Source organism: Pelophylax lessonae (assembly GCF_965119305.1).
Source record: "Pelophylax lessonae genome assembly, chromosome: 2".
Taxonomy (NCBI): Eukaryota; Metazoa; Chordata; class Amphibia; order Anura; family Ranidae; genus Pelophylax; species Pelophylax lessonae.
In genome coordinates, this window is record NC_138769.1 from 350,679,417 (window position 1) to 350,702,414 (window position 22,998).

Consider the following 22,998-nt stretch of genomic DNA (forward strand, 5'->3'; position numbering starts at 1 on the left):
GAGGTAAGTATAAATTTAGGGTGGAACTCCACTTTAAATGAAAATCGGACGTTGTGTTGACTTACGATAAAAATTTTGTAGCCTGCACATCCAGTTTTTGTCGTCCGAAAATTTGTAATCGGCTGTTGAGTTGAAAGCACCATACTAACAATCCGAAAATCGGCAGATCGTTTGTCGGGCGAAATTTCCCTTCAGAATTTCGTATCGTGTGTACAGGCCTTAACTATGGATGTGTGGATTTGTGGAAGAGGGAGGGCTTAATGTGCATGTTGGAATTTGTGGATGAGGGAGGCCTCACTGTACATGTGCGAGTTTGTGGATGAGGGAGGGTGCAATGTGTATGTGTGGATTTGTGAATGAGGGAGGGTGCAATGTATTAATGTGGATTTGTGGAGGAAGGAGGACTCACTGCACACATGTGGATTGGTGGATGAGGGAGGGTGAACTGTGCACATACAGATTTGTGGACGAGGGAGGGCTCACTGGGCATGTGTAGATTTGTGGGTGAGGGAGGGGGCGCTATGCATGTGCTGATTTGCAAATGAAGGAAAGTGCACTGTGGACGTGCGGATTTGTGGGAGGGTGTACTGGGCATGGGTGGATTTATGGACGAGGGAGGGCGCACTATGGATGTGTGAATTTGTAGATGAATAAGGGCTCGCTGGGCGTGTGAAGATTATCGGATGAGGGAGAGCAGACTGTGCATGTTGGGATTTGTGGACGAGGGAGAGCACACTGTGCATGCTGGGATTTGTGGACGAGGGAGAGCACACTGTGAATGTTGGGATTTGTGGGCAAGGGAGGGCTCACTTGGAATGTTAGAATTTGTGGACGAGGGAGGGCTCACTTGGCATGTTAGGATTTGTGGACGAGGGAGGGCTTACCGTGCATGTGTAGATTTGTGCATGAGGGAGGGCGCACTGTGCATGTTAGAATCTGTGGATGAGGGAGGGCTCACTGGGAAGGTGTTAATTTATGGATGAAGGAGGGCTCATTATGCATGTTTAAATTTGTGGATGAGGGAGGGTGCATTGTATATATGTGAATTTGTGATGGAGGGAGGACTCACTGTGCATGTATGCATTTGTGGGCGAGGGAGAATGCACTAGTCCTGTGTTGATTTTCAGATGAGGGAAGGTGCACTGTGGATGTGTGAATTTGTGGAAGGGTGCACTGGATATGGGTGGATTTGTGGACGAGGGAAGGCACACTATGAAAGTGTGAATCAATAAGGGCTCACTGGGGGCATGAAGATTTGTGGATGAAGGAGAGGGCACTGTGAATGTTGGGATTTGTGGACGAGGGAGGGCTCACTTTGCATGTTGGGATTTGTGGATGGGAGGGGGCTAACTTTGCATGAGGGGATTTGAAAACAAAGGTGCAATGTGCTGGTGTTGATTTGTGGACGAGGGAGGGCGTGCTGTGCATGTTGGGATTTGTGGACATGGGAGGGCTTACTGTACATGTGTAGATTTGTGGATGAGAGAGGGCTCATTCTGCATGTTGGGATTTGTGAACGAGGAAGGGCGCACTGTGCTGGTGTTTGATTTGTGGACAAGGGAGGGCGCACTGTGCATGTTGGGATTTGTTGACAAAGGAGGGTACCCTGCGCATGTGTGGATTTGTGGATGAGGGCGGGGCTCACTGTGCATGTGTTGATTTGTGGACAAGGGAAGGCTTACTATGGATTTGTGGACAAGGGAAGGCTTACTATGGATGTGTAAATTGGTGGATGTGGGAAAGCTTACTATGTATGTGTGGATTTGTGGACAAGGGAAGGCTTACTATGGATGTGTGGATTTGTGGACAAGGGAAGGCTTACTATGGATGTGTGGATTTGTGGATGTGGGAAGGCTTACTATGGATGAGTGAATTTGTGGATGTGGGAAAGCTTACTATGGATGTGTGGATTTGTGGACAAGGGAAGGCTTACTATGGATGTGTGGATTTGTGGACAAGGGAAGGCTTACTATGGATGTGTGGATCTGTGGACAAGGGAAGGCTTACTATGGATGTGTGGATTTGTGGACAAGGGAAGGCTTACTATGGATGTGTGGATTTGTGGACGTGGGAAAGCTTACTATGGATGTGTGGATTTGTGGACGTGGGAAAGCTTACTATGGATGTGTGGATTTGTGGACGTGGGAAAGCTTACTATGGATGTGTGGATTTGTGGACGTGGGAAGGCTTACTATGGATGTGTGGATTTGTGGACGTGGGAAGGCTTACTATGGATGTGTGGATTTGTGGACGTTGGAAGGCTTACTATGGATGTGTGGATTTGTGGACGTGGGAAGGCTTACTATGGATGTGTGGATTTGTGGACGTGGGAAGGCTTACTATGGATGTGTGGATTTGTGGACGTGGGAAGGCTTACTATGGATGTGTGGATTTGTGGACGTGGGAAGGCTTACTATGGATGTGTGGATTTGTGGAACATGGGAAGGCTTACTATGGATGTGTGGATTTGTGGAACATGGGAAGGCTTACTATGGATGTGTGGATTTGTGGACGTGGGAAGGCTTACTATGGATGTGTGGATTTGTGGACGTGGGAAGGCTTACTATGGATGTGTGAATTGGTGGACGTGGGAAGGCTTACTATGGATGTGTGGATTTGTGGACGTGGGAAGGCTTACTATGGATGTGTGTATTTGTGGACGTGGGAAGGCTTACTATGGATGTGTGGATTTGTGGACGTGGGAAGGCTTACTATGGATGTGTGGATTTGTGGACGTGGGAAGGCTTACTATGGATGTGTGGATTTGTGGAACATGGGAAGGCTTACTATGGATGTGTGGATTTGTGGAACATGGGAAGGCTTACTATGGATGTGTGGATTTGTGGACGTGGGAAGGCTTACTATGGATGTGTGGATTTGTGGACGTGGGAAGGCTTACTATGGATGTGTGAATTGGTGGACGTGGGAAGGCTTACTATGGATGTGTGGATTTGTGGAACGTGGGAAGGCTTACTATGGATGTGTGTATTTGTGGAATGTGGGAAGGCTTACTATGGATGTGTGGATTTTTGGACGTGGGAAGGCTTACTATGGATGTGTGTATTTGTGGACGTGGGAAGGCTTACTATGGATGTGTGGATTTGTGGACGTGGGAAGGCTTACTATGGATGTGTGGATTTGTGGACGTGGGAAGGCTTACTATGGATGTGTGGATTTGTGGAACATGGGAAGGCTTACTATGGATGTGTGGATTTGTGGAACATGGGAAGGCTTACTATGGATGTGTGGATTTGTGGACGTGGGAAGGCTTACTATGGATGTGTGGATTTGTGGACGTGGGAAGGCTTACTATGGATGTGTGAATTGGTGGACGTGGGAAGGCTTACTATGGATGTGTGGATTTGTGGAACGTGGGAAGGCTTACTATGGATGTGTGTATTTGTGGAATGTGGGAAGGCTTACTATGGATGTGTGGATTTTTGGACGTGGGAAGGCTTACTGTGGATGTGTGTATTTGTGGAATGTGGGAAGGCTTACTATGGATGTGTGGATTTTTGGACGTGGGAAGGCTTACTATGGATGTGTGTATTTGTGGAATGTGGGAAGGCTTACTATGGATGTGTGGATTTTAGGACGTGGGAAAGCTTACTATGGATGTGTGGATTTGTGGACGTGGGAAGGCTTACTATGGATGTGTGGATTTGTGGACGTTGTAAGGCTTACTATGGATGTGTGGATTTTAGGACGTGGGAAAGCTTACTATGGATGTGTGGATTTGTGGACGTGGGAAAGCTTACTATGGATGTGTGGATTTGTGGATGTGGGAAGGCTTACTATGGATGTGTGGATTTGTGGATGTGGGAAGGTTTACTATGCATGTGAGGATTTGTGGAGAAATAATACAAGCAGTTCCACACAATCACACTAACTTACAGTATGCTGCTTTTTTTTTTTGGCCAAGCTTTGCAGAAGCTGTAGTTAGCCTACAGGTGTTTAATTTCAGATAATTTTCTATAGATTGCACCATGATTTGTAAAGTACTGTGTCCAGGGGCATATCTACACAAAGTAAACAAGATTTTTGCTTTGGGCGGCACTTTTTAGGGGGGCGGTACCTTTACTGGGATGATGACTGCAGGCCAGTTGATCACAGATTGTGGTAAAGGGCCAATCACGGTCAGCCAATGACAGCTACTCACACGATGTAAACAGAAGCTTTTTTAGCGTAAGGAGTAAAGAATAAAGTCGATAACCGGCATCTGTAAAAGGGACATTGGTCCCAATATTTGTCCACCAGTGTTGTTAACCAGTGCCCATCAGTACTGCTAATCAGTGCCCACCAGTGCCACCTGCCAGTGCCCACCAGTACTGATAATCAATGCCTACCAGTTCCACTTTGAGTGCCCATCAGTGGTGCCAATCTGTGCCTTTCAGTGCCTCATCATCAGTGTCAACTATCAGTGCTACCTACCAGTGATGCCTATCAGTGCCTCCTCTCAGTTTGCTTCATTGCTGTCTATTAGTGCCCTTCAGTGCTGCCTATCAGTGCAGCCTCATCAGTGCCCACCAGTGCCACCTATCAGTGCTGCCAATCAGTGACTCATCATCCGTGTCACCTACCAGTGCCACCTCTCAGTGCCGCCTATTATTGCCCTTAAGTACCACCTGTCAGTACCCATCAGTGCAGCCTCATCAGCATGCATCAATGAAGGAGAAAAATTACCTGTTTGCAAATATTTAAAACAAATTATGAATTTTTTTTTTTTTTCTGTCTTTTTTTGTTTGTTTAGCAAAAGATAAAAAATCCGGTGGTGATTAAATAACACCAAAGGAAATCTTTATTTGTGTAAAAAAAAATATAAAAATGTAATTTAAGTACAGCATTGTATGACCACGCAATTGTCATTCAAAGTGTGAGGGAGCTGAAAGCTGGCCTGGTCAGGAGGTGGGGTATAGGTGCCCAGTAGGCAAGTGGGTAAAGCGTTGCCTATGGATAGTAAAATTGACATTGTTTGTGGCTGTTGCACGGACATGCTCGATTTTAAAGCAGCTGTGGTGGGACAACTTTAAATGGGAGGGGGGCAGGGTGCCCTATTGGCACCACATAACCAAAATACACCAATGACTGTCTCTCTTTGACTGCTCTGCACATTTTAATATGAAAATAAACGTCTTTTTTCATTTTGACAATCCTTTTATTCTTTGTACTTGCTCAAGTATCCGCTGCCTACTGCTCGCCCACAACACAGAGCATCAATACACACAGAACTGTGCCTATTCGGAAACACCGCCCCCTACACGCAGCAGTCACAGGCTCAGGCTGTGGAACGCAGATCAGCGGTACTGACGTCACGCGCTGCGACGGAAGTATTGGAAGAAGTGAGGCTGTGCTTCATGCATGCTGGTTGGTGACTGTATGAACAGGGAACACAGAAGAGCAAAATGTCTGCAGCTTTCAGGAAAGCGTTGAAGTCCCGGCAAAAGGACCATAAAGAGAGATCTCAGGTAAGACTAAGGAGTGGGTTCTGATGGAGAAAAAGAGGGAAGCTGTTCTATTTCTATTGCCTGCTAGCAGATCAACACTCGCTGTTTCTTGTTAGTAACCTTAATTAGCCAGTACTGTTTCCTGAAAGTCCAGTCCCTTTCCAACCCTCATTGTAATAAAGTTCATGTAATATTTGGGGGTCCTTTCTTTTGCAGGGGGCAGTCCTTGAGGTTGCAGAGAATGAGGCAGACTTAGGGCTCATTTACACCTTTGTGTTTAATTTAAATGAGAGTGAATGCACCACAACGAACTGATGAGACCTATATTATTATTATTAGTACACCACAAGTCTTGTTGGTTCAGCGCAGATACATTGTGAACGTATAAAGTATGAAGATGTTATGCTGGCTGTGCCACTACTCTTCCTTCCTTGTATGTTTCCTGGTCGCGCACCTTGGCAGGCACCCAGCGTTTACCAGCCGCAGAATCTGGTTCTTTTTAATAGCAACGAGGGATCTTCATGGTTTACCTGGAGCAGTGCAACTTCTCTGTTGTCTCTTACATCATGAATGTGCGTTGGGGTGTCATTCACAATCAATGGCATTATAGCACCCTGACATACTTAATGTGTGTTACTGCATTGTGCAGGTAGGATTGATGATGTTAGTCCTGTTTTCTGAGCCTCACAGGAAGTACAGTATCTCACAAAAGTAAGTACACCCCTCACATTTTTGTAAATATTTTAATATACCTTTTCATGTGACAACACTGAAGAAATGACAATTTGATATAATGTAAATTAGTGAGTGTACAGCTTGTATAACAGTGTAAATTTGCAGCCTCCTCAAAATAACTCAACACACAGCCATTAATGTCTAAACCACTGGCAACAAAAGTGAGTACAAGTGAAAATGTCCAAATTGGGCCCAATTAGCAATTTTCCCTCCCCAGTGTCACGTGACTCCTTAGTGTTACAAGGTCTCAGGTGTGTTAAATTTGGTGTTATCGCTCTCACTCTCTCATACTGGTCACTGGAAGTTCAACATGGCACCTCATGGCAAGAACTCTCTGAGGATTTGGAATAAATGAATTGTTGCTCTACATAAAGATGGTCTAGGCTATAAGAAGATTGCCAAGACCCTGAAACTGAGCTGCAGCACGGTGGCTAAGACCATACAGCAGTTTAACAGGACAGATTCTATTCAGAACAGGCCTCGCTATGGTCCACCAAGGAAGTTGAGTGCACATGCTCAGCGTCATATCCAGAGGTTCTCTTTGGGAAATGGATGTATGAGCTGCCAGTATTGCTGCAGAGGTTGACGAGGTGGGGGGTCAGCCTGTCAGTGCTCAGACCATACACTGCATCAAATTGGTCTGCATGGCTGTCATCCCAGAAGGAAGCCTCTTCTAAAGATGCACAAGAAAGACCTCAAACAGTTTGCTGAAGACAAGCAGACTAAGGACATGGATTACTGGAACCATTTCCTGTGGTCTGATGAGACCAAAATAAAAGTATTTGGTTCACATGGTGTTAAGCATGTGTGACTGCAACCAGGTGAGTATTATAAAGACAAGTGTCTCTTGCCTACAGTCAAGCGTGGTGGTGGGAGTGTCATGGTCTGGGGCTGCATGAGTGCTGCCGGTGTTCCCTGAAAAAACCCTACCCTTGAAAATTCCCTACCCTCGTCACTTCCGGGGGAACCTACGTCATTGAACAGCTGAGCAGCTTACCACTGCGCATGCTCACAGCTCCGGAGGGTAGGGAATTTTCACGGGGTAGGGTTTTTTAACGTTACACCGCATCAGCTGTTGCCGCGGGTACATGAAATCATCTCCGCTCCTACCCCTGTGACTTCCCTGATCTCGGCTCCTTAATGTAAAAGCGGCAGCGGGTCTATGAAAATATAACTCGCGGAGCCGAGATCTCCGTGATTTATATTTTCATACACCCACCACTTTTACATTTAGGAGCCAAGATCAGGGAAGTCACAGGGGTTGGAGCGGAGATGATTTAATGTACCCGCGGCAACAGCTGATGCGGTGTAACATTACAAAACTCTACCCTGTGAAAATTCCCTACCCTCCGGAGCTGTGAGCATGTGCACTGGTAAGCTGCTCAGCTGTTCAATGACGTAGGTGCTACCCTCCGGAGCTGTGAGCATGCACAGTGGTAAGCTGCTCAGCTGTTCCATGACATACGTGCACAGGAAGTGACGAGGGTAGGGAATTTTCACGAGGTAGGGTTTTTTAACATTACAACGGCACTGGGGAGCTACAGTTCATTGAGGGAACTATAAATGCCAACATGTACTTAGACATACTGAAGCAGAACATGATCCCCTCCTTTTTGGAGACTGGCACAGGGCAGTATTCCAACGTAACGACCCCAAACACACCTCCCAAGACAACTACTGCCCTGCTAAAGAAGCTGAGGGTAAAGGTGATGGACTGGCTAAGCATGTCTCCAGACCTAAACCCTATTGAGAATCTGTGGGGCATCCTCAAACGGAAACGGAAGGTGGAGGAGCACAAGGTCTCTAACTTCCACCAGCGCCGTGATGTCATCATGGAGGAGTGGAAGAGGACTCCAGTGCCAACATGTGAAGCTCTGGTGAACTCCATGTCCAAGAGGGTTAAGGCAGTGCTGGAAAATGATGGTGGCCACACAAAATATTGACACTTTGGGCCCAATTTGGACATTTTCACTTAGGTCTGTACTCACTTTTGTTGCCAGTGGTTTAGATATTAATGGTTGTGTGTTGAGTTATTTTGAGGGGACAGCAAATTTACACTGTTATACAAGCTGTACACTCACTACTTTACATTGTAGCAAAATGTCATTTCTTCAGTGTTATCACATGAAAAGGTATATTAAAATGTGATGGATGTACTCACTTTTGTGAGATACTGTAGGTTTTATGATGCTGGGCATTATTCTACCTGGAAGAAACGCTGGGCTAAAACATTGAGCTGCTGGGGACAGTGCTTAAGCTTGGGTGAGTATAGCAGCAAAAGATGATTTTTTTTTTTTTTTTTTTCATTTTTAAATGTGCATGGCTCTACTTATTCTATTATGAAAAGCCACTTTTAGACTAGCGGCCCGATTTAGGTTTGCCTGTCCTTTTTTTCGGGCAGACTCGATTGGACCCCCCCCAGTCTCCTCTAAAGAGTGGTGGGTGTCCAATGACACCCGCTGACTTCCAATCCTACCTGCTAAAAACAGACGGATAGGGATCCGTTTTACATCCATCTGGCGGATCGCATGGCAGCCGGGTGTAAATGGACAGGTGGTCTGTTTACATCCGACCTTCCATGGAGGAGAGTGTCTGTGTCCACTTTGCATAAGCACTTTGCCATTCGCCTGCTCAGCAGGGATCAGCAGAAAAATCCCCTACCGAGTGGAGTGGGCGGACTCCGACGGACCCCCCCCCCCCCCCCTTGTGTAAGGGGCTTTAGCTGGCATTGGGTTATACAATTAATAACATTGTAGCTAGTTATATGTTTACGGAGACTACAAAAAAGATAGCAACAGCCCCCCCCCCCCCCTTAACCTATAACTAGCCTTTGCAGTAAGGTGCACATGGAAGGGCAACTCGCATCACAAACAAAACTAACATTTTTGGAGTCTCCTAAGTTGGAGCACATATAGCGATAGATAGATTAAGGGCAGGTTTGCCTGGAGGAAGCTATTGTATATTGAGTTAAGACTGCAGTACATAGAGGAGCCTTGAATTGAACTCTATGGCTTATGCAAATATTTGCATGTGTGCAAACAAAACCCTCTGTTTTTAACCACCTCCTTCCCAAACTTATTCTGATACTTCGCTCCTACATGTAAAAAAATTATTTTTTTGCTAGAAAATTACTTAGAACCCCCAAACATTATATATTTTTTTGCAGAGACCCTATAGAATAAAATTATATGTGTTGCAATTTTTTTATGTCACACGGTATTTGCGCAGCAGTTTTTCAAATGCAATTTTTTTTTTTGGAAAAAACAAAGGAAATTCATGAATTAAAAAAAACAAAACTGTAATGTTGACCCACTTTTTTTTTTTTTTGTAGAATTGTGAAGGATGATGTTACATTGGGTAAATAGATACCGAACATGTCACGCTTTAAAATTTCATCTGCCCATGGTATGGGTCCAAACTACGGTGGTTAACATTCTCCATAGGCAACACTTTGTACGCCTTTACGGGTTACCAGTTTAGAGTGGCACTGGAATTTTTGCTCTAGCTTGGACGTTTATGACAATACCTCACATGTGTGGTGCAATCACTGTTTACATATGTGCACAGGAGTAATGTATGCGTTCGCATTTGCGTCTAAGCATGGTGGGAGGGGGCGCTTTTAAATCTTATTTTTTTTTTTTTTAATTTATTTTCTAAAAAAAAAAAAAAAATGTGTGTTTTTTTTTTTTGTAATCATTTATTTGCTATCACAAAGGATGCACAACATCCCTTGTGACAGCATGGGCCGTGACAGGTCCTCTTTATGGAAAGATTTGGGGTCTATTTAGACCCCAAATCTCTCCTCTGGCCCCCCATGTAGCCCAACACAGAACTTCTGCCAAAAAGAGAATTGCTGGCTGCAAAAAATACCAGGATGATGCCTGTAGTTGCAGGCATCATCCTGATATTACCACCGACCCCCAAGGACGCAGAGGTATGTACATTTGGGGAAAGTGGTTAATGTGAACTGTTAGACAGGACAATTTGGTTGTTTTGCAGGCTGGCTGGTAAGTGCGATGGGAAAGCTTTTGTTTGTGATGTACCCTCTGCTGACTCCTCTGCTGACCCCTTTGTTGTCTTGCTTTTTCTTGCTTCCGAAGACAAATCCAAATTAAGCATGCAGCAAGTGATTTTGAACTCCTGATCTTGTTCTATACCAGTGGTTTAAAGTACTTAAGGTAGAATTAAACCAAAAAAATGACTAAGAGGTAGGGTTTTTTGGCAGAAGAGTTGTGCAAAGTTTCTTATACCAAATAAAGCTCTTCTTTCCCTGACAATTTTACAGTACACTTTATAATGATGTGCCCTGAAGTGTACAGTCTCTGCTCATTCCTGGCATCCATATGTTCTCATGGGGGCTGGGGATGTAACTCCCATGTGAATGTGTAGCCTATACTTCATCATGTGGCTTGCTTCTTCTATCAAGGAATGTTGTGCAGTACTATGCAAAGAACACCCTGTGGCACACTATGGCCCACATTTTAGTGAAATAATCACTTCCATGCTCCATTGTTATTCTCTCTGTTTTAAATAGGGTCTTCTTTAATCTTTGTTTATAATTATTTTAGCCTGGCTTCCGCAGAAATTTGGGGATTTTGGAGAAGAAGAAAGATTACAAGCTCCGTGCTGAGTAAGTACGATGTTTTGGCTAGTAGTAATTCTGCAGTAAGGAAATTTTTATTTTAAAAAAATGTTGGTATTTTTCAGGTGGGGAAACATAAAATGGAAGCCTGTCATACAGAGTGGTTTAAAGCACTTACAGAATTACTCACAAATGAAACTATGTTTAAAAAATGAACTGTCTGTGTTGCCATGGTTCTGACAATTCATAGTTCAGTGATTTACTTTTGCAAACCTCAGCTACAGAATTGCCAGTTTATCCTAGTTTTCTATACCATGCCTAGTGACCATGGCACACCAGTGTTTTGCAGCTGCATGGGATTGTAGCCAACTCTAGCAGAAACTTTGTAAACAGTCTCAATTAGTTGAGGACAATAATCAGAGAGGCTTGTATGTGCAGTAAAACTTTGTTGCAAAATTACTGGTGCTACACAGTCCTAAGTAAATTATCAGTTTCATTAACACCTTTTTGTTCTGGAATTTTATTACATCCAATAATGTTAGAGGTGTTTCCCCTTATTTTCTCAACTTTTATATATTCATTTTGCCCAATTGCTGACAAACATGACTAACTTGCATAAATTACAAATTAAAATTTTGTGGATTTCTCCAGCCAGCAACATTTTGCTATAGTTAGTTATTTGCCATCGTAGCAGCAAAAAGTGTTAAACTGTATTATCCATCAAAAGTAGAAGTTTGGATTTAGGGTGATACCATTTTACTGTATAACTAAAAAATTGTAGTGCAAGCTTTCAAGGGATGCTGACATCTCCTTTAGGCAAAACCATAGCACATTGCCTGAAGAGGAGGTTATAGTGCCTCGAAAGCTTGTACTACAATCTTTTTAATAGGCCAATAACTGGTATCACTCCAAATCTGAACTTTTACTGTTATTTGTTAAAACGGCTTCAAGTTATCATGAATAACTGTTTACCTGTCTGCTATCTATGCAGCTTCCCGACCAGGATCTTCTATTGATGAGATTATATAATTTGCACCATTAAAGCCCCGTACACACGTCCCGAATGTCGGCCGAACGATCGGTCGTCTTTTGTCCGGTGCTGTCCTGTCGGCTGAAAACTGCAAAAGACTGCACATGATTGTTGGCCAACAACAGCCGATTGCAGAAGTGATGTCATGTGATGGTTAACTTTCCGTGTGTTTTTTCTTTTCTGAGCATGCCCAGTCTTGCTAATCGGCTGTTTGTCGGCTGAATTCTGTACTGACTGTCGAACAATCGGCCGTTCTGGTGTTGGCCAACAAAAATTTTAATGCCTGCACAACAGATTCTGTTCGGCCGAAAAGTCGCTGTCGGTTGTCGGAAGCATCATACTAACAAGCCGACAATCGGCCGATCGTTCGGCGGCCGAATATTTACGGCCGACAATCGCTACGTGTGTACGGGGCTTAACTGTTTCCAGTTTACGACATGTTCTAGTGACCTTTTCTCAAGCTAATCCAATGTACAAAATATAGTTCCCTGTGGATAATCGGTTTTATTTAAATTTACAAACCTTCCAGGCGTAAATGAATTCCAGGTTGTTCTCTGTTCTGCAAAGTTTTTGCACTTTCTGTTGAAGCTTCCCGCTCCTGCCTTTCTTCTGCCTATTACTATTGGCTGTCTTTCATAGCAGAAGTGTGTGTGGTGGAAGGGGGACAAGTTACACAATGGCTCCAACATTACTTATTTGTGTTTTGAGTGCTGCCTGTCAGAACTGACCTGCCGTTTGGTTTTAGAAGGCTGCTGCATGTATGTGCAGATACCTCATACCTGCAACAGTTTTTTGGGCTCATTTTAATGACATTCTGTCATGCTTTATAAAGTGTTTGGGGACTGTATACACAAGCATGCCTTATCTTTCTTGTACTTTAAATGGTTAGTTTACCTCTTCAGAAAAAAATGAAAGGGTGAACTAACATGCTGCACAAACACCACCTCTGCACTTGCCTTAGTGGGTGATATAGTTTCACCATCCACGCAGCAGTCATGAGGTTTTAAATATAATGGAGAACAACACCGCTCAGGTGGGTCTGTGTCCACGTTCCGTGGTGGGTGCTGAGCCGAGGCTCACCACCGCAAATGGAGTGAATGAAGGAATTGGTCGCACACCACCAGGAATTCGATAAAGAAGGTTCTTTTATTCATGCACTATCAGTAGTGAACAAGCGCGTGAATTTGTGTGACACGTGTCTACCATATCCATTCTGCTGTATTTTGTACCTGTATATGCACGAATAAAAGAACTTCTTTATCAAATTCCTGGTGGTGTGCAACCAATTCCTTCATTCATGAGGTTTAAAAACCATGCTGTTCTTACTCTTCTTTCCCTTTGGGACCTAGTATGGATCACAGCAGTTCCAACTGGTCAGCGTGGTCACTGGCCAATCAGAGCTTCTCTGATCCTTCCTTGCAATCCCAGGCAAAGAAGAGATAGTACAACATGGTTTTCAAACCCCAGGGCTATTGCACTTGGCTGCTTAGACGGTGAAACTCAATCGCCCTTATAACATGTTGAAATTGGATTCCCTGTTATGTTGTAACCACACATTTTAAGATGTCTGCAGCAAAGAAGTTGATTATTGTTCTGATGGAAGCAGCTGTAGGGTGCAGTTTTTCTTACCTGTCTGTAGTTGGCACCACTGCAGCATCTAGCCTTTGTGGGTCTGTTATCTTATTTTTATACATTTATGTCACTGTTTTCAGGGATTTTAAGAAGAAAAGAAACACACTAAATGCCTTGCGCAAGAAAGCCCTCGAGAAGAATCCAGATGAATTCTACTTTAAAATGACATCCACACAATTGAAGGTAAATGTGATGGTTTAACATAACGCCAATGTACGGAGGAATGTAAAGTCTCCTTTTTTTAAATAACAAACTTGTTATACTTCCCTCCTCTGTGCAGTTGGTTTTGCACAGAGCAGCCCCGATCCTCCACTTCTCAGATCCCTCATTCCTGCTTCTGGCCCCTCCCTCCTATCGAGTGCCCTCACAGCAAGCAGCTTGCTATGGGGGCACCCGAGCTGCAGCTCCATGTGCCCATTCAGACCTGGAGCGGCACCTCTCTCCTGATTGGCTCACTGACTTTGACAGCCACGGGAGGCAATGGCGCCACGGCTGTATCTCAGCCAATCAGGAGGGAGAGTCCCAGGACGGCCGAAGGACTTGTGGACATAGCTGGATAGCGAAGGGGCACAGGTCAGTATTAGGGGTGCTGGGGGGGGGGGGGTGGGTGGGCTGCTACACACAGAAGGCTTTTTATAATAATGCATAGAATGCATTAAGATAAAAAAACCTTCCTGACTTTACAACTTTTAAGTGCAGCAGCTGAACTGACTACATACTATGACCTCAGTTCGGTTTAAGTAAAGAAGCTAATGCTTTCCTTTTAAAGTTTAGGAACGAACTGGGTTATGTTCTTTTAAAATAGCTATGTTTAATTCAAGTCCAATTTTAACCCTGCAGGGCTGAACAGCGGAGATCCTAATGTGTATGGCTAACCTTACTCCATAAGGAGCTGCACGTCATTGAGGAGCTGCATTTTCCAATCTGCTAAACATGCATGTTGTAAAAATTGCATACAATTTACACTGAAATATAATGGTATGATTATTTAACATAAACTAACCTATTTTTATTAGATTTTATCATCTTGAAAACTATTTAACCTTTATAAATAAAACGTATTTAAGAAAGTTCACTGAAAAATTGCTAAACTAAAAAGTCTTTGTCAATTTAGATTTTTCTTAACTCACTTTAGAGGTACTAAAGCTTCATTTTTTTTATTAATAACAAACATGTTCATACTTTCCTTCTCTGTGCAGTGGTTTTGCACAGAGCAGCTCTGATCCTCCTACTTTGGGGTCCCTCGCTGGCACTCTTGGCTCCTCCACCCAAGCAGTGCCCCATAGAAAGCCGATTGCCCTTGGGAAGCTGCTACTCTGTCCATAAGACCCCCCTCGCTCTCTCCTCTTTGACACTGGCTGACAGCAGTGGGAGCCAATAAGGAAGGAGAATCTCCATACAACCAAGGCTATTGTTAACCTCACTGGATCAAAGGGGGCTCAGGTAAGGATTTTGGGGGGGCTGCTGCACACAGAAGGTTCTTTACCTTCTATGCATGAAGGTAAAAACATTCAGCCTTTAGAAGCACTCTAGTATGTAATTCAGCATTTTGATTTATTTATTGAAAGTTTTTTTTTGGACGTGCCCTCAGATATGGATGTACAGAGAGGTTTGAATGTTCAAAACATGTCAGGACAGATTTTGAAATCTCATTGTTCTCCTCTTCTAAGGATGGGGTCCATGTGATAAAACCGAAGTCCGAAGAAGTCACTGATGAACAGCTTAAAATCATGAGGACGCAGGACATTAAGTATGTTGAGATGAAAAGGGTAGCAGAAGCCAAGGTGAGTCTTCTATGGTTTAAACCTGCCTTCACACTGATGGGGTGCTTACAATAGTCAGCTTTTTATTTATATAAAACCTTTATCCCAAAAGGGAAAAAAAGCAGTTGCTGTAACTGTTTGAAAAGTGTTGGGGGGGGGGGGGGGTTTAGTTTTAACTGTTTAATCACTTATGTAAAGTCCATTTCAGCTTGCTACTGCATCTAACACTACCTCCCAGGACCATACATTTTCTGAAAGCACAGGACCAATAGAATAAAAACACATGCTCCTGATTTTGTAGATTTCATCATAGTTGCGCAAATGTTTTATCAAATTATTATTATTATTTTTTTTTTTTTTACATTAGTACGCACAAACCCAACATAACTTACAAAAGATAAAACTGTATTGAGTAATAAACATTTGTAAATGTAACATTTTTCTTTTTTGCAAAATGACAGAAATCGAAGGTACACAACTGTAAATAAGCAACTAGCTCAAAAAAATTAGAGGCTTGCTTTACACCTATGTGGTGTGGTAACACCATGTGTTGCATGGTGCTTACATTCGTGTGTTTTAAAATTATGAAGGCATACACTTTATCAGAAAACAGTGTGTTACACAGCATGGCAACGTGCTGTCATGCATATGTTAAATATTTTAAAAAATGAAAAAAAAAAAAGCACTGTCATGTGTTGTAACAATGCAGTGCATGTGTACAATGCACAACAACGCCTTTGATTTTGTGCACAATAATGCGTGCCTGCTGGTGTTAAGGGGCCCTTACCATGTTGGTGCACCAACACATGTACTATGCATTACAGCAGTGTGTAATTTGTATGTATTGGCGTTTTAGACCTTATTAATATGGTAGCGTATGGCTGTAGAAGAAGGAGCATTATTTTTGCACCTCTGAGTCACGTGTTTGTGAACAGCCACAGGCAGCAGTTTGTACAGATTGATTGTAACTGCACATCTGAGAGGTTACATGCGTACAGGGAGGGATGAGAGGCCGTGGATGCAGATAGTTTGCCTAGGGATTTTCTTGTTTAGAAAATAGAAGTCTAAACAGACCAAACATTAATGTGTAATGCAATTTAAAAATGTTCATTCTTGTTTAATGTGCAATATTCAATAAAATAGTTAATGCCTGCCATGAAGGTTCTTGCTCGGGCATTTCTTGTTATAGGGTGACAACTGTTAAAGAAGTAGAAGGGACGATATTGAATCACCACATCCTTTATAGTGCTTTAGCAAAGTAAACACAAGGCAAATTTTTGTGTTTGCAGAAAATTGAGCGTCTGAAGTCTGAGCTCCATCTGCTGGACACTGAAGGAAAACCTTTAAACAAACATACATTCTTTATGGACACCAAGAAAGCAGGCAAGATACTTTTTATGTGGTTACTTATTGGCTTGTGTTTTAGGACCATTTCTGTTGTGCTAATCGGTAACTGGCTTCTGTTGGTATTTTAGTGCGAAACTTTGACTTGGCAGCTCAACTAAAGACAGCCCCTGAATTGGTGAACAGAGTTTATAACAGACCAACGCTTGAAACTTTACGCAATGAGACAGTGAAGGGACTTGAAAACTCCAAACAATTAAAAGTAAGAATGTTTGCCACTTAAAAAAAAAAAAAAATGTATTGACAGAGAGGCTTAATTTGCTTGCATGTAAAAATATTGGGCAGTAATTGCTTACATGCTATAAAAAGACTACATTTACTGACCTTCTTGCAATACCAGATCTCTGGCTTCAGTGCTTTGGGCTACTGATTTCAAATAACTTTGTACAGTTGAGTGACTTGGGATCAATATAAGGTTTGACTTAAGAGAGGTCAGCAATAGAGGTCTCAAAGGTTTCCTGGAATCCTTATGTCCAGGGGATTTATAGTCCCTACAGGACACAGTTGTGAAATAGAAATTGGCTGAGGGAACTAACCCGGGCAGTGGGTGAATAGGCAAAAACATTTCAGCATATAAAGCTCTGCAACAGAGCGGTGCAGGACAGGTAAGCCCTTTTCTTTACAGACTGGGCTTTTTAAAAACATTTTTACATTTTGACAGTTTTTAACTTCATCAATGTAGCCAGCCAGCCAAGTGAGAGGTTAATGCACAAATTCTGACTGATCGACCTCGGAGGAGTAAATGAATGTATACTGCTGATGTGAAAAGTGGCTAGCTAGCCAGCGCTGTTACTATATGGGAAAATTAGCTTTGTGCTGTGGGAAGGCTACTGAGAAGCAACCATGTTATGTGCTAAGTGTAAAATTTTGATGGTAGAGCATGCTCTGCTACTTTCAGTACTTGATGCAGAATCATAGAGCAGTGGAACAAGTTGCAGTCTCCTTTTATATAGAATGCTTACAAATACAAAAATTGTCCAATGTCCAATATATTTCCTGTACTGTTGTTTTTTGTTATCTAAATTGTGTCAGCCTTTACTAATTATGTAACTGGTGATAAATAACTTACTTTTTCTTTTGAAAAACAGAAGCTGGCTAAACAGAGGCAGCAACAGTACTCCCTCCTTAATCAAAGAATAGAACGAGAAAAAAAAATGTTTGTGATTTCTCAGAAAATACAAAGCCGGAAAGATCTGCTGGTAAGGAAATAACATTGCAGTTCTTATACCTATTACAGTAGTCATGAAACATGCATTATACAATGAAAACTTATTTGATAACCTTTGCGACATCTTAAGACACTTTTTTAAAGCTGAAATCTGTTTTTTGTGGAATGGAGCAGTCCTTTATTACAGCTCTGTGACAATACACCACAGTCTTATATTCTCCAGATATTACTTATGGGATATTTTTTTTTTTTTATCAGGGTGACAAAAAATTTGCAAGCATGCTTCAATATTTGTATCACTTGCCCTCTCAACCCTGCTGGCATAATGGAGTGATGTAGAGACTATTATGGGATTTTTGCGCTGCTTTGTTTCCCCTAAATTTTTTGGGGGAAAAATTTGGATGACATTCTACTTAAATCGGGTAATAGAGCTGCATGATTCTGGATAAAATGAGAATCACAATTTTTTTTTGCTAAGAATAAAGATCACGATTCTCTCATGATTCTTGGCATAACATCATCTTTTACATTACTTAAAAAATTGGGCTAACTTTACTGTTTAGTTTTTTTTTTTTAATCATCAAAGTATGTTTTTTCCCAAAAAACTGCATTTGAAAGACTTCTGTGCAAATACAGTGTGACATAAAAGATTGCAACGTCACCATTTTATTCTCTAGGGTCTCTGCTAAAAAAATGGAGATCAAGATTTTTTAACGATTAATCCTGCAGCTCTAGGTAATGTAATGTTACACCCCATTATGGAATTGTGGTTGGCTTCATACCTCTGCGTTGTGCCGCATGGTGTGTGCCTTCATCCAGAGTTGGGGCATTTCAGTACAGGAGGTGTGTTGCTGGCCAAATCGCCAGGTGAAAACAGAGGCGGAAAAAAGGCAAAAAAAAAAACGAATGCAGCCACTACATCTAATGGTTGGTAAGCGGCAATATATTGCATTTTTGGCTTTGGTTTTAACTCCACTGTAAAACTCGAGGGTAAGTCTGCTGCTTTTACCAGTGCTGTTCTCAGCCTAGGCTTGTTTAGGATCTCTCAAGACCTTGCAATACAACCTTTTCTATCCTGGTTTTTATTTTTAAAAGGACAATCCATCCAATGCAGGCTATTAGTCCTATACCTGTTTGAGGACTTTGTTAAAATGTGCGCTGCCCTTGCTGTGTACCCTATCCCATATCCCATTTAACAACGCCTTAACCATGCCTTTTGAGGGGGGACTTGTGTAAGGCTTTGCAGACATTTGGACAGCCAGCATATCAGATGCTTGGTAGAGAGAGGTTGTTTACAGGGCGCTACCAGCTAGAATTCTGTTTTCAGCCCCCTTTTCATTTATGTCTTCCAAAATACCTGTGTTACCAGATACATAGAAGATCTCTATGAAGCCCTTGCAGGTTTTCGGAAGCAATGAATCATTACCCAAGTATCTTTTTGGAAGAATGGTTATATGGATTTTACTCCAACCGGTTCTGGTTTTTCCAAACCACAAGGGGCCAACTGCCCTATAACTGCTTTCAAGACTATGTTTTTTTCCAGGCCCAGAAACTCCATATAAAATCCAACAGGTCTGTCATGTTCTCTGTGGACATTGAGGATGTGTACCTCTATGTCCCCTTTTTTATCAGTGGTTCCTTTGTTTTGCTTTGGGTCCCCAGCACTTTCAATTCGTGGCCCTATCATTTGGCCGATTTTTTTTTTTTTTTTGCCTCGACTGTTGCTTGCCCTGCTTCACTCCCAGGACATCTCTTTTTTGCGATATTGAAAGAACAGTTAGCACAAGTAAAAAAGTTTTGGCTGGGTCCTTAACCTTCAAGCCCACCTTCAGGGAGAGGAAAAATGCTCCCTTGTAGTAGGGCGGCCCAAAGGTCAAATGCTAATTTTGGTTTAAAGGGCTGCTAAAAACAGTTTTACTTGCCTGATCCTCCACTTCCCAACAGCCAAAATTCTCCTGTAGTCCCCCATGCTCTGGTGGTGGACTGTCCGTGATGTCCTCGCATCTATTGCAGCGCTATGAGCTCTGCTCTTCTCTACTGCATAGGAGCTTTTTTCGTATCCTGGAGTTCAGCTTTCAGAAATCACTGATGGAATCGACTCATCATTTGAAGTATCTGGGTCTTATCCTAGACACTGGAGAAATTCTCCCGGACTCCCTTTTCATCCCAGGATTCCCATGACTCTTCCGCTCTGCATGGGAGTCCTGGGACTGATTATAGCCTCCTTTGAAGCAGTCCTGTTTGCTCAGGGTTACTCCAGACCCCTAAACCTCGACATCCTGTCATCGTGGGACTGATTTGCCTGGCACTGAAGACTCAGGATTCCTGTTCTGGAGTTAGGTAAGCCCTTTTTTTTTCTCTTGCAACATCCTCATATGGAAGCCAGCTTTTTTGAATGGGGAGGAATCCTAGACACCTAACTAACCCTCTGGAACTTAGTGCAGTTTGGTTTTACATGCAATGTTGCACACTGACTGGATGGCCATTCAATCAGGATTCAGTCCAACATTGCCACACCAGTGGTGTATATCAGCCATTGGGAAAGAACCTGAAGTCTGTCCGTGGTAAGAAAGGTAGAAAAGATTTTGTCCTGGACAAAACTACTTCAAGTCCTGTCTGCTGTTTACATTACAGGTATAGACAATTGGCAGATGGACATCCTTAGCCAACAGTGCATGAACCCAGGGGAATGGCCCCTACATCCAAAGGTGTTCCATGACCTGTATCCCAGGTGGGGACATGGGATGTGGACCTCCTAGCGTTCAGGCTCAACTGCAACTGGACAGATTTTTCTTGAGGTTCCAGACTGGCCCAGTCGGCTGTAGTACTATCATGTGATCAGACTCCTGGCAGATGCTCTGTGGGCTTTTCCGGTCATTCTGATCTTCTGTCCCAGGGACTGGTTTACCATCTGCCTTCATGGACACGTTTTTACGATGGTAAAAGCTAGAGAGTCTTCCTCCCACAAGATCTACAATCACACTTGGAAGGCATACGTTGCTTGGTTCAAGGAAAAAAGCTTTTATTTTAGAAAGTTCTCTGAGGGATGAATCCTGGCCTTAATGCATTTTATCCTGGGTACCTTCAAGGGGTGGTCCTGTTCTAGAGATTGCTGACTTCCCACTCAATAAATAAATCGACTGTACAGGATATCTCTTGTGGTTTCCTCTGTAGGCCAGCCTGTGACTGAATTTGGTTCTCTCTCTGCTTCAAAAAACACTCTTTAAACCTAATGGAGATATTTCCCTTTCAACTCTCAATCACAAGATTGTGTTCCCTGTTGCCATCGCCCCATGTGTCTGAGCTGACAGCTCTGTCCTGTAAAAAAAGACAAAAAAAAAAAAAAAAAACTCCTTTTCCTTTTCAGGGGGCAAAAGTGGTATTGAGAGCCTTCTTCCTTTTTATGAGGTTGCTTTAGCCTTTCACATCAACCAGAACATCTGCTTCTGGCCCTTTTTCTGGCTCCAACTAATCAGAAAAAGATTTACCGCCAATGCCTGGATGTAGTTCATGCTATTCGTGTCTCACAGCCACTGCTTCCATTAGACGCTTTTTCATCCCATATCGTCTCTGTAAAGAGGGACCAGCTTTCTTGTTCCACCATTTCAAGGTGGCTCAAACAGATGATCATTCAGGCTTTTGGTCTTAAGGATTGTGTTCCACCATTTCCTGTTAAGGAACCCGCGACTACATCTGTGAGTGCTTCTTGGACATTTCGGCATCAGGCTGTTTCCCATATTTTTAAGGCTGCTTTCAGGTTTTACTGGGTGGGTGTTCAGGCCATATCTGATGGCTGCTTTTTTCAGAAGATCTCTGTTGTTTTTTTAAAACTGCAAGAGATCCCACTTTTATTTCGGCCTGTTAAGCCCCGTACACACGTACCGATCGTCGGCCGAACGATCGGCCGTCTTTTGTCCGAGGGCTGTCTTGTCTGTTGAAAAGTGCAAAAGACTGCACACGAATTTTGTCGGCCAACAACAGCCGACTGCAGAAGTGATGTCATGTGATGGTTAACTTTCCCTGTGTTTTTTTCTTTTCTGAGCATGCCCAGTCTTGCAAATCTGCTGTCTGTCGGCCGAATTCTGTACTGACTGGCAAACAATCGGCCGTTCTGGTGTCGGCATACAAAAATTTTAATGCTTGCACGACAGATTCTGTTCGGCCGAAAGTGCGCTGTCGGAAGCATCATACTAATAAGCCGAAAATCGGCCGATCGTTCGGCGGCCGAACAGTTTCGGCCGACAATCGGTACGTGTGTACGGGCCTTTAGTCTTTTGTTCAGTTGGACAGCTTTTTTGTTGCCTGTGTTGAAATCCTCCCTTAGGTGGTAGTATAACCCAGCAATCTCCAAACTCATGTATCCCAAATAAACAAGAAATAGGTTTTATAGTAAGTACAAAAAACACTTTTTAGTACATCTCTGTAATACAAGCACAATTACTCGTATGACATCCTATTTTAAATACGCTGATGCTCCTCTATATATATATATATATATATATATATATATATATATGAAGGTGATCTGCTTGATATAAACCTCAGTCTGAGTTAAAGGATTAGTTCACCTTTACAGAAAAAAATGTAAAGGTGAACGAACACCTGGACACCCCCCACCCCTAGAGTTCCTGCTGTACTTTCCTCCGGGGCTGCTGAGCTGCCAGCGTCCCCACAGCCTTTACAGCCTGCTGGGGAGTTGAAGCCCCTGCTCTTTTCCCTCTTCTTTGTGCAGTGGCTTCTGAGACAGACCAGAGCGATTCACTGTGAAACAGGTTATTTTAAGGTAAATACTGCAATAACTTGTGTGTGTTCAAAATTCATGCAAATCCCTCTTTTTGAGTCATTGTGTCAATATGTTCATTTTCTTAAAAAAAGGGGAAAACAAACTGCGCTATATAATAAAAAAAATAATCAAAAAAGCAACTCAAATGTGAAACACAAAAGTAAATAAATGTATAAAAGTGAAGTTGCGCTGTGCATTTGTATTAAAACACACACAATTTAACATGTGCAATGTAATAACCTTAAACAATATCAGAAAAAAGAAATAATCCAAAGTGTCCTTTCACACCAGTAGTTTTAACACCAGTGCAAAAATATTTTGGGTAACAAATAGTGTCCAAACACAATTTTCAAAAATGCATTTTCTCTGTGATAACTCCTTCCACCACCAAAATGTGATATCCTTCACCAAAGCTAGATTGCCTGCTTACCAGAAAATGTGACCTCTTACAAAGGTC

The 22,998-nt window shown here is 42.7% G+C and overlaps 1 protein-coding gene across 1 annotated transcript in view; it reads left to right on the forward strand.

The window, feature by feature from the left end:
• Window positions 1–5,310: 5,310 nt before the first annotated feature.
• Window positions 5,311–22,998, forward strand: part of UTP11 (UTP11 small subunit processome component) — a 28,168-nt gene continuing 10,480 nt past the window's right edge. The window contains exons 1-7 of the mRNA XM_082244392.1: window positions 5,311–5,465; window positions 10,748–10,809; window positions 13,504–13,606; window positions 15,094–15,207; window positions 16,476–16,569; window positions 16,662–16,792; window positions 17,679–17,789. Coding sequence (XP_082100518.1) covers window positions 5,403–5,465; window positions 10,748–10,809; window positions 13,504–13,606; window positions 15,094–15,207; window positions 16,476–16,569; window positions 16,662–16,792; window positions 17,679–17,789 — 678 coding nt within the window. The 5' untranslated portion in view covers window positions 5,311–5,402. The remainder of the gene's footprint in view (window positions 5,466–10,747; window positions 10,810–13,503; window positions 13,607–15,093; window positions 15,208–16,475; window positions 16,570–16,661; window positions 16,793–17,678; window positions 17,790–22,998) is intronic.